This window comes from Siphateles boraxobius, unplaced genomic scaffold (assembly GCF_051911475.1).
Source record: "Siphateles boraxobius isolate OS27281-9 unplaced genomic scaffold, OSU_SipBor_1 19, whole genome shotgun sequence".
Classification (NCBI taxonomy): Eukaryota; Metazoa; Chordata; class Actinopteri; order Cypriniformes; family Leuciscidae; genus Siphateles; species Siphateles boraxobius.
The window spans coordinates 18647898-18659947 of NW_027508799.1; the positions used below are offsets into that span (position 1 = coordinate 18647898).

The 12050-nt window shown below is 42.9% G+C and overlaps 1 protein-coding gene across 1 annotated transcript in view; it reads right to left on the reverse strand.

The window, feature by feature from the left end:
* Positions 1–635: 635 nt before the first annotated feature.
* The window catches only part of LOC143741710 (thyrotropin-releasing hormone-degrading ectoenzyme-like), a 207842-nt gene continuing 196427 nt past the window's right edge, over positions 636–12050 (reverse strand). Inside the window, exons 17-19 of the mRNA XM_077234037.1 lie at positions 4254–4394; positions 3931–4012; positions 636–2974 (exon numbers count right to left, since the gene is read on the reverse strand). Coding sequence (XP_077090152.1) covers positions 2831–2974; positions 3931–4012; positions 4254–4394 — 367 coding nt within the window. The 3' untranslated portion in view covers positions 636–2830. The remainder of the gene's footprint in view (positions 2975–3930; positions 4013–4253; positions 4395–12050) is intronic.

Sequence of the window (12050 nt, forward strand, 5' to 3'; positions counted from 1 at the left end):
TTTCAAAACATCAGTTTTGTGCAAGACTGGTCTTTGTTTGAAGATTGGACAAAGTTTGTAGGTGAAGTAGTGAAAAACCCCCATCAATCCAGGATGACTGCCAATCTTCTCGCTGGAAATTAAAATAATTAAAATTTTGGGTAACACTTTAATTTATGGTCAAATTCTCACCCTTAACTAGCTGCTTATTAGCATGCATATTACTAGGATATTGGCTGATTATTAGTACTTCTAAAGAACATATGAATGCTTTATTCAACATCCCATACCCAATCCCTAAATTTAACCTAACTATTAATAAGCAGTAATTAGGAGTTTATTGATGCAAACATTGTTAATAGTTATTTAATAGTAAGAATTGGACCCTGATCTAAAGTGTAACCAAATTTTGTGTCATGTCTAAAAGGTTAAAAAGTTATCAACAGATTAATGATTGAAAATTGAGCTGTTGGAGGCACTATAAAGTTGGGTCGTAACCTAACTAACCCCAAAACTAACAGAAACCTTTAATGCTTGGTCCCAAAGACAGAAATGTAATAATAGCATAATGTAATAGCATTAGCACTGAAGCAGCATAGGCATAGAGTAGCTCTAGATCGAGGTTGCTCTCAATAACAGGCACAGTTAGACGAGGATGCTTTACTGTATAAAATAATTTATTGTAAGCATTAAAATCTCTAAGCAGCTCTGTTCAAAACACAGAGGATATCTCTAACTTAGAAACAAAAGAGAGCTTTACGTCAAACACAACATGATAGGAGGGAAATAAAACGGCTGGAAATGTAAGTTGGATCATTCTGATATTACACAGGCGACTTAGAACTTTATAGTATCCAACTAAAGGGTCTTGTCTGGAGATTTCATTAAATACCCAGCCATTCGTTTAAAAAGTGTCCTATGTTCCCCAGTTCTTTTATTCCTTGAGAGATTTACACAGTCAGCTGGATAGAAGATACTATTAATGGTCTCTGAAGTCACCAGGGTTGTGCACCATTCTGAATTGAATTGAGAATGCTTTATGAATTACAACTAAATTCCTGAATTTGAAATGAATTGGAATTGAGGTAGCAAAGAGGATGCAGAATTAAAATGGAATGAAATTCACATAGAGTAAGCGCTTTCATACTGTAGTTTCTAAGAAATAACTTTTCCCGAATAAATGAGCTAAAACCATGCATACACACAGTATATGAGGTATTCCAAGAAACAAATGGTTAAGTATGGCTTCCCCATATTTGTAGTTGATTATTATATAATTATATAATTTCGCTGTTATTGTATTTCAGTACATTCCAGCCAAGAGACTTCAATTCTAAATTTTGCCCAAGCCTGAATCACATACATCAGTATTGGACTGATATATCGACCAGGACGCCTGATTGGCTGATAACTGACCAATTTCAGATTAGCGGTTTCTGGTCAATTTTGCCAATTAATGTGCGTTAATACACAGTATGATTGTTGATTTATAATATGAATGTTTTGGTGAATTTTGAGTACATATTGTATTAAATAGCCATATTTGTCATTTCAGTGAATTTCTATACATCTGTTTTGCTGTTACTGCATTTTATTACAGATATAAGACTGGTAATCGGGCATCATTAAAATAAGATAAATTTGCCTGAAAAAAGCAAAACAAAACAAAATTGCACATGTAGATGCTTAACAATCAAAGAAAACAATTTAATTTCAAGATATATTCTCTGAAAAGCATTATCGTATGCAATTTTGCTTCAAATGTAGATTTGTCTTGCTTAACGGATATTTTTGAATATTCTCAATGGAAAACAAGTCAAAAATACATAACCCCCCTATATCGGTCAACCACTATACAATTTTCAATAGGAATGCTCCACGTTTAACAATTCTTGTTCATAAAAAAAATTAAAAAAAAAATAAAAAAAAAAACATGAACAAAAGATAAAACAATGGAAACCTTATAATTGGTCTCCATGATAAACATCCATTCAGAACCCCACAGTGTTCACGACTCATAATGATAACACATCTCAGTGCTGCATTGACTGCATCGATCTCCCTCCAGCGATACATTATACATGAAAATATCGTCACACTGATTATTGTTTTCCACTCAAACAAACATAACATATTCAAGGACAAACCCTCCAAAAACAAGAGAGCAAAGAGAAACACTATGAGAATGCGAATGCTCCTGGACACCAGCACCACTTTAGCTAGTAGAAGATTCCCTCTTCTGACGACTGTAGAGTGCAGACAATTGATCAAACAATAAACGTCATCTGTACAAGAGATAAAATTCAGTCTGCTCCCCTTTTATGGCTTTAGAGAGAGAAAAGGCTACATGAATGTTTCTCCTCTTTGTCTTCCTCGTCCTGTTCCAATCAAAACACTGATGATTGTCACGTCTTTGTGCTTAATCTAAACTGTGTTTATATATACTGAAGAGCAATCTCTGGGTAACGCCGCCTGGTCTTCAAAGCAAATCCAATATTCTTAGGACTCATAAAAGGTCAAACTTCAGCAAACTGAATGACTGGCAGAAGGAAATGACTTTCATGCAAAATACGAGGGGAAAATGGATTGTAAATCGTCTTTCGATACCAACGTACGCATCCATGCAATTTCCAGCGTTGATTCCTTCTGTGTTTTTCAGCAATTACTTTCTTCCTGGTCTGTGAGGGCCTGGACATTTAAAAAAGAACAGGGAAATGAAAGCTCAATTTTTCCGGTTCTCAGAGTCCAGAGTAGTTTTTCTGTTTTTTTTTAAATTTATTTCACTTATATCTCCCCACATCACTGGCCATGAATGTTCATGCTAATAAAGCACTTTATGCTTAATGTTGTGTTAACCGTCAGGAGCTTTTCGCAGCCATCGGTAAAACTGCTGCTGGAACAGGATGTGCCATTTTACATTAGCTTGAACGATCTCAACGGCTCGAGCGAACGCAGGTGCCGACTCTCCCCCGCTGGTCAGGATGAACTCTTTCAGCTGAGGAGAAGATAAACAATTTCCATTAACATGATAATCGTATTGTGTCTGATGCATCAGATATAGAGAGTTTTGTGTGTAAGTGGCACCTTCATCTCTGATAGTTAAACAGCATCAGAATATAAGACGCATTTACATGCAAATGCCTGACATGTAATTTAGCAGATAACAGTGATGTTTATGATAATGAGGAGTGGGAATGAATTTGAAGTAAACAGAATTATCTGTGTTGTTTTTTTGGAAGAGAAATACACTTGGGTGTCTGTCAAAATACGCCAATTAAAAACATAAAAATCTCAATTTACTAAATGACAAATTACAAAAACAATTCCCAGTTCCCGAGGTCATGACATCTACATAAACGAATATGCGCGGGGATTAAGTATTTAAGTTGCTATGCTGGTGTTGAACTATTTCAAAAAAGCTGTTTGTTCAAATACATTTTCAAAAGGAATAAGATTATCAATTGAAACCTATAGCGTTCAAAGTATCACTGATTTAATGGGGAATCTGTGGAAGAAGTGCTCTGGCAGCAGCTGATTGTCAATGACAGTATGCTAATGCTCTGTTGAAGAAAACACTGAGGGGTATCGTATTATCACTGTATGAATGATAAATTGTGGAAGGCAAAGTCAGCTGGATGAGAAAGTGCTGTGCTGCAGTGAGAAGCATCAGCAGTCTGTGTCCTCTGGGACTGAAGCTGAATGAATTTAAATAAGTGAATATACGTTCCATCTCCTCTAATATTCCTACAATGAGGAAATAACCCAACGGAACAGACCAGAGCACATTTCTGCAGGCTTCAAAGTTTACTTTTACTAATTTTCTCAATAATTTTGCTGACCAACGTTTTCTGCAAGTTTTAATGTTCCACGAAGATTGGTCAATAGTTCATTAGTGCTTTAGATTGAATGGAGGTGAATAAGCCTCAGGATGGTGTATAAGTCCAGACTCACCTCATTCATCTCGGCCTCAGTGTTGAGAAACTCCGTCACGCCGCTGATTAATTTTGAGTTCATAAATAAAGCTTCTCCATACCTGCGAATGAGAGACATGGAGTTCAAGCTCTGTCATTTAAAACACTGGAGCACCATTTTAATGAGCTCAGTAGCAGACAAACACCAATAGATATTTCCCATAATGCATTCCATAATGATCCTCCAACCACAAACAAGAAATAATAAATATCTTATGAGAGTGCGAATGTAAAATTAATTTCAGGGACTGAGAGAAAGGTAAGAAGTCACTGATAAACAGAGATGAATGAAGCTACATTCACCTGGAATTCAATAAGTCCCACTTCTCGCGGAAGTATCTCCATGCTAAATGTCTTCCCAGTGGATTGCGGCCCACATGTATGATGACATCGATCACGTCCTGATCCGGCACCAGGTCAGAGGTGAGGGACAGATTCAGGAGCCTGTGGACAACACAATAAATGGAAGACAATAAGTGAGGAATAATTGACAAGGCTGAATTATTTAAAATTAACTGGTAATGTGGCCATGGTGTGGACTGTTAAACTTCATTAAGTGATTTTAAATCTTTATTAAACACAATTTTCAGCACTTCATAAGCCCCATGGAAATTGCAGTCCAATTAATTCCCGTTGCACAAACCTGAAGTAGGCAGAGCTTTGCAGAGGGTTAATTTGAAAAGAATGTGGTAAAGTGCTTTATAACAGTAACAGTGGATACAGAAAATAATCAACAATCTTGAATGCGTTTTGACCAAACCGATTATACTCAAAATAAATGATATACTTCATTAATTGCGCTCTTATGCTTGCAAGAACTTGGTCCAAAATATAATACTTGCCTTATTAATGGCTGCTATTTGACAAATACAGCTATTATCATGAACATTATCGTGCCTGTTCTAATTAAGTCATTCTAATAAATTTTGCTATCATTTCTATGCTAGTTTTAAGCTCGGGTAAATCTGAGATACAAAACACATTATTCTTCCCTGTTTTCATTAAAGACAGCCACTGACAGGCCTGGAGAAACACAATTATTCAAATATGTTCTCAATACTGTGATTCAGCATCTTCAAAAAGTAATTAACCTGAGAAGCCCAAATCAAATGCAGACAGACCCATTCGATTCAAATTGGTGCGAAATGTCAAGTAGATATAGTAATAGGAAATGAGATGTTACACAAAGACGCTTCCACGGTGCACAAGTTTTCAATTTGCAATAACAAGTGGGCTAATTGCTTCACTGTGGTTTGGTCTCTTATTTCAGTTCAACTGCTCTTTTGGGGCAGTTGACTTTCTATCATCGTCGAGTCATTTGTGGCACCTCTTCACAAACACCCTGGAGATTATCGCCACGGCAACAAACACATCTGTGTGTGTGGACGGCAGCTTCACAGCTCGCAAAGGTGACATGCTGCTTCCTCTGTGGACAAGTGTGAACGCTTTCAGAAGAGTTTCTTTTGCTGTACTCATTCTACAATCACTTTTTTATGTTCAGATTAGCATGTTTATTTTAGCATACTACTGTCTTGAGTATACAGTATGTACACTGTGCACAGCATGTACATTTTCTATATGTGAAGGATACCTATATTTACCGAAATACAGTATACAAACAGAACACACTATGTGTAATACTGTATCCCACAATGTAATGCGCTTGAACTGACCATCCATTCCAAGTGTTTATAAATCTTTGATTTTAAGGATAAGTTATGGGGTTAGGTTTAGGGGTGAGGATATGGTCAGGACTAAATTATCAAACAAGAATGTTGTTGTCACAAATCAGAATGACTCAAACAGGTAACGTTATAAGAGGTTTTATTTATTAGCACTCAGGAACAGATATGGCAGGTAAGTAGCAGGTTTGTAGTTAAGTATGAATGGAATGATATGCGTTGATGGTAATTGAGTCTCTTATCTAATGCAGGATAGTGATGAAGTAGAAGGCTGACGGAAAACAGGCTGAAGGCGGAATGGACCGGAGAAGGAGACTGGATCTTGGTTGCTGACGGGTGAGTATCACAGCAGGTAAGTCTTCGGAAGGTCTTTGAGAGATTTCCCGAAGGAGAGTCAGGTTGTCGCATGAGTCGACGAGACCAGACAACTGAGTGGGTGGAGTGGTGTGGTATTTAAGGTGTGAGTGGAGTGAGTGCAGATTGGAGGCAGGTGAGGGTGACAGGTGCAGGTGATTAGTATTCTGGTGATGCGGAATGAGTGGGCGGAGTGTAGAGGTCTGGCGCTGATACTGGTGTCTCCGGGACTAAGCTTGCGACAGGGCTGTCGGAGACGGATGTCCCTGGTGGAGAGCCAGACCATTTGCCCAGGTTGGTATACAGGTGTTTCCAATCTTCCAGCGTCGGCCTGGCTCTTATGTCTTCGAACAGCACGTTGCAGATGGACGTGTGCTGAGTCCCAGACCCTCTCGCTCACCTGGAACCAGTGGTGGACTGCTGGAACGTCGGAAGGTTCTCCAGTCCAGGGAAACAGGGGTGGCTGGTAGCCGAGTATGCACTGGAAGGGTGTGACCCTTTGGTGGATTGCTGAAGGGAGTTCTGCGCATACTCAGCCCAGGGAAGGTAACGGCTCCAGCAGTCCTGGTAGTCGTGGCAATATGACCGCAGGTATCTCCCAATCTCCTGGATCTTCCGCTCAGTCTGGCCGTTGGACTGTGGGTGGTATCCCGATGCTAGACTGACTGACACCCCTAAGAGGTTGAAGGCTTTCCAGACTCGGGATATCAACTGGGGTCCACGGTCAGAAACGATATCCTCAGGTATGCCGAAGTGACGGAAGATTTGATTGAAGAGAGTTTCTGCGGTTTCGAAGGCAGTGGGTAGACCAGGTAGTGGAATGAGTTTGCAGGCCTTTGAGAAGCGGTCAACTACAACCAGGATGCAGGTGTGAGAATCTGAGGAAGGTAAGTCGGTTATGAAGTCCACACCGAGATGGGACCATGGTCTTGTGGGCACAGGGAGTGGCACAAGTATTCCCTCAGGAAGGCGGCGTGGAACCTTGGCCATGGCGCAGACTGAGCAGCTCTTGATGTATCGGGAGACATCCTGGGTCATATTGAGCCACCAGTAGCGTTGTTGGATGAGGGAGAGGGTTTGCTGGCTGCCTGGGTGTCCAGAGCCCGGAGACGTATGTACTAAGTCCATGAGGGACAGACGCAGACGAGTGGGAACATAGGTCCGTCCCTCAGGACCTCCCGGCAGAGCAGGCTCTGTCCGGTTGGCATCGGCGATGTGATCATCGAGACTCCATTGAATGGGACTGACAATCATGGCTGGAGGGAGTATAGATTCCGGATTGGCGGTGATGGTGTCAGGTAGGTACAGACGGGAAAGTGAATCGGCTTTGGTATTCTTGTCTCCTGGACGTTAAGTGACCTTGAAGTTCAATCGAATGAAGAACAGAGACCAGTGGGCTAAATGGGTGTTGAGTCTTTTTGCATCTCTGAGGTATTCCAGATTGCGGTGATCGGTGATGATGTCGAATAATGTTTTGCCCCACTCCAGCCAATGCCTCCACTCCTCCTGGGAAAGCTTGATTGCCAGCAGTTCCCGGTTGCCAATGTCATAGTTTTGCTCCGCCGGGGAGAGTTTTTTAGAGAAGAAGGCACACAGATGGAGTCGGAGTGGTGTCCCCTGCCACTGGGAAAGAACCGCTCCTACCCCGGTGGTGGAGGCATCTACCTCGACGAGAAACGGAAGATCCGGATTAGGATGGACTAGGGTAGGAGCGGAACTGAAGGCTTCCTTGAGCTTCGCGAAAGCATTGGTGGCTTCGGTGGTCCAGGACAGAGACTTGGCCCCTTTCTTCAAGAGTGATGTGATGGGTGCACTGATTTGACTGAAACCTTTGATGAAACGGCGGTAGAAGTTTGCGAAACCCAAGAAACGTTGAAGCTCTTTGATATTGGTGGGTTGTGGCCAAGTGGAGACAGCTTCCACCTTCCTCTGGTCCATGGTGATTCCGTGTGAAGAGATTACATACCCCAGGAAATGGGGAGTTTGTCCGTAGATGGACTTTCGACGGAAATGGAACAAATGGACACCTCAGGAACCGAAGGGGGTGAAGAATTTGGAACCTTCTTGACGGAGTACAGGCAGTGATTGAAGCAGTCATCTCCCCATTTTAGGATCTCACCTGAGGACCCTTGGATGTTGGGTGAGTGGAGTTCCAGCCACGGGCGTCCCAGGATGAGGTCCGCAGTAGAACCCTCCAGCACCAGAAACGGAAGTTCCTCTTCGTGCAAGCAGCCGATCTTCAGGAAGATGATGGGGCTGCAGTAACCGATCCGCCCACGATCGAGCGGTTTCCCCAGGATGGATTGCAGACGGAGAGACCGAGAGATGGGTTTTTGACGAGTCGGAAGTTTTTGCAGCGTTGTTAGAGAAATGAAGTTGCCCGCGGAGCCTGAGTCGATTAAGGCTTGCGCTGGAAGAGCTTGTCGCTGGTAAGTGAGTAGAACAGGAGTATATTTCATTTGGGAAATTGGAGGTGGACTGTACTCACCGCCGGTCGTGGGGGACGAACAGGACAGGAGATGAGTTGATGACTGGAGGATCCGCAGTATAGACACAGGCTGTTAGAGATGGGACGTTGATGTTGAGTGGTTGACAGATGGGTGGAACCGATGTCCATAGGTTTTGGTGTTGAAGGGTTGTGGATAGGTGCAGGATGAGGAGGAGGCAGTGCAGGGCTGTCGAGCTGGCAGGCAGTGCACCGTTGGTCCACGCGGATGGAGCGTTGTATGAGACTCTCTAGCCCGATACCATCGTCATAAATGGCCAGCAGTAAACGGATCTCCGAGTTTAAACCCTGACGGTAGGCTGTTATGATCGCGGACTCATTCCATCCGCTGGAGGCCGCCAGGGTGCGAAACTGTAAGGCATAAGATGAAACCTCGTTTCAACCCGAAAAGTTGATCCTGCACTGAGAGAGCGTTGGTGGCTTGGGAGAACACTTCCCGGAAATGTCCGGTGAACGTGGAGAAAGATTGCGTGAGAACTGGAGAACTGGACCGCGATCTTCCCACAGTGCATGTGCCCAGAGAAGGGCTCCACCAGTGAGGAGGGAAATGACAAAAGCCACTTTAGCTCGTTCGGTAGGAAACTGAGACGGTTTCATTTCCATAAACAGCTCGCACTGTAACAGAAATCCGCTGCACTCCCCCTCCTCACCTGAGAAGGGCGCGTTGGTCGGGCCATGGGACATACATAGGCAGATGAAGAAGAACTGATGCTGGAAGGTGAAGGATTGTGATGATCGTCCCGCGAAGTGTCTCAAACTGTGACCGGGGGTGAAACTTCCTCTCCACCGTGATCTGCTGGTTCGTGCATGATGGTCTGGTCTTCTGTCACAAATCAGAATGACTCAAACAGGTAACGTTATAAGAGGTTTTACTTATTAGCACTCAGGAACAGATACTGCAGGTAAGTAGCAGGTTTGTAGTTTGGTATGAATGGAATGATATTCGTTGATGGTAATTGAGTCTCTTAACTGATGCAGGATGGTAGTGATGAAGTGGGTGAAGTGGTGTGGTATTTAAGGTGTGAGTGGAGTGAGTGCAGATTGGAGGCAGGTGAGGGTGACAGGTGCAGGTGATTAGTATTCTGGTGATGCGGAATGAGTGGGCGGAGTGTAGAGGTCTGGCGCTGATACTGGTGTCTCCGGGACTCAGCTTGCGACAGGGCTGTCGGAGACGGATGTCCCTGGTGGAGAGCCAGACCATTTGCCCAGGTTGGTATACAGGTGTTTCCAATCTTCCAGCGTCGGCCTGGCTCTTATGTCTCCGAACAGCCCGTTGCAGATGGACGTGTGCTGAGTCCCAGACCCTCTCGCTCACCTGGAACCAGTGGTGGACTGCTGGAATGTCGGAAGGTTCTCCAGTCCAGGGAAACAGGGGTGGCTGGTAGCCGAGTATGCAATGGAAGGGTGTGACCCTGTGTGGGATTGCTGAAGGGAGTTCTGCGCATACTCGGCCCAAGGAAGGTGACGGCTCCAGCAGTCCTGGTAGTCGTGGCAATATGGCCGCAGGTATCTCCCAATCTCCTGGATCTTCCGCTCAGTCTGGCCGTTGGACTGTGGGTGGTATCCCGAGGTTAGACTGACTGACACCCCTAAGAGGTTGAAGGCTTTCCAGACTCGGGATATGAACTGGGGTCCACGGTCAGAAACGATATCCTCAGGTATGCCGAAGTGACGGAAGATTTGATTGAAGAGAGTTTCTGCGGTTTCGAAGGCAGTGGGTTGACCAGGTAGTGGGATGAGTTTGCAGGCCTTTGAGAAGCGGTCAACTACAACCAGGATGCAGGTGTGAGAATCTGAGGACCACAAACAGGAGGACAAAAAATCCTAGATTTAACCGTTTTGCCCCTATAGTGTGGTGTGCCATGATGTGACAAAGACAAAACAAACAGATTTTCAACCAGAGTCATCTTGTCAAAAAAAAAAAAAAAAAAGTTAAACTATAGTATTTCTTTGGTTATATAAATCTTCAATACGCCTATAATAAAACCATGGTTAATTTTCGGTCTCTCTCTCTCTGTCACACACATACACATGTGTACTGGTTCACCTATCCTTATCATCTCATATTAGGCGTAATGGTTTTTATACTGAGATAATTACATTTTCTAGCTCCTTTCCCTAACCTACCCAACGCAGAACACTTTCTGCATTTTTACATTTGAATAAATATGGGTTATAATAATGAAGGTCAAACCACACACACAAACACACTATTTGGTTAGCTACCTGGTACATCCATTGCAGAAGCTACATCCATTGCAGAAGCTTTCTGACCAACTCTTCTCCTTGCAAAGTCTATTGTGGTATGTTTTACATGAAAAATAGTTTAAACACTCGTGCTGTTGCCAAAAATCGACAAGCTGATCCTCCATCTCTGCTGTCCAAATCTATTTAACTTTGTGCTGCGCCGTTTGTTATGCTTCTGTCTTCTATCAGCTTGCTCTCTCATTGGATATTGTTTCGTTTCACATAATAATCTCCTGGGCATGCACGTGTTTGTCCTCTGGGATCCCCCCACACATCATTTACGATTCGTGATCGGGGCGGGTCCGATGTTCTTCCGAACAGATTCAGTCACTCTTAACACACCTCACACCAAGGGAAAATCTGATAAAATAATCTGTAGAACCATCAAGATAATCAGGAGATTACCTAGGATAGTTGGAAGGGGAGAAATCGGCCCAAAATCACCCCGATTATCTTGTGGTGTTTACCCAGCATAAGGTTTGCACAACATCTCAGGTTAACAGAGGTGAGATTCAGGAAACACACACACAAATTCCAGTAGCAGAGAGGAATTCTATTCAGCCCACTAGATCACAACACGCTTCATCTCCCCCAAAAAAATAATAATGGAGGAGGGGGATACATTTTACTTCATGCCATAGAAATCAATACTAAACAAAGAGTCCATACACCCCATCCTTCAGACTCAGTGATTGAAGCACGTTTACTAGCTCACTCCAAACACAGGCCAATTTTCTCTGCGGTAGATTAAATATCACAAACACACACACACACACACTCTCACACACAGCTCATCTGGGACGGGGGGCTTTGCTTGTGCATGCTGTGTGAAATTTAAGTGCATCTAAAATCAGTGAATTGCTGAGAGGTCCTGTCTTTTAAGTCCAACACTAGAGCAAAGGTGGACGTCTGAATGCTGCAGTAGTCATGAAATATTTAAAATATCCTATGTGACACTAAAACAAATATCAGAAATAAAAGATATTTGAAGCACAAAAAACAACACTAATCCTCAAGCAACAATGACTAATAGTGTGCTACATGCACAGAGATGGTAAAAACCTTTATGTCATGGGAATTCATGAATAAAATGGAAGAAGAAAAAAATAAGTGTAGAGCTCCAGATATCAACACTGTTAAACATTCTCAGAGGACAGTGAGGAGCTGCGTTTTTTTTTTTTTTTGAGCTGATATAAATTCAGTTACAGGTTCTTCACACATCATGCTTACACCATGCATTGCAGCAATAGGTCCCAGTTTCTAATTAGCATGTAAGTGTTGCTAGCGCCTGTTTTTTTCTAACAATGTCTG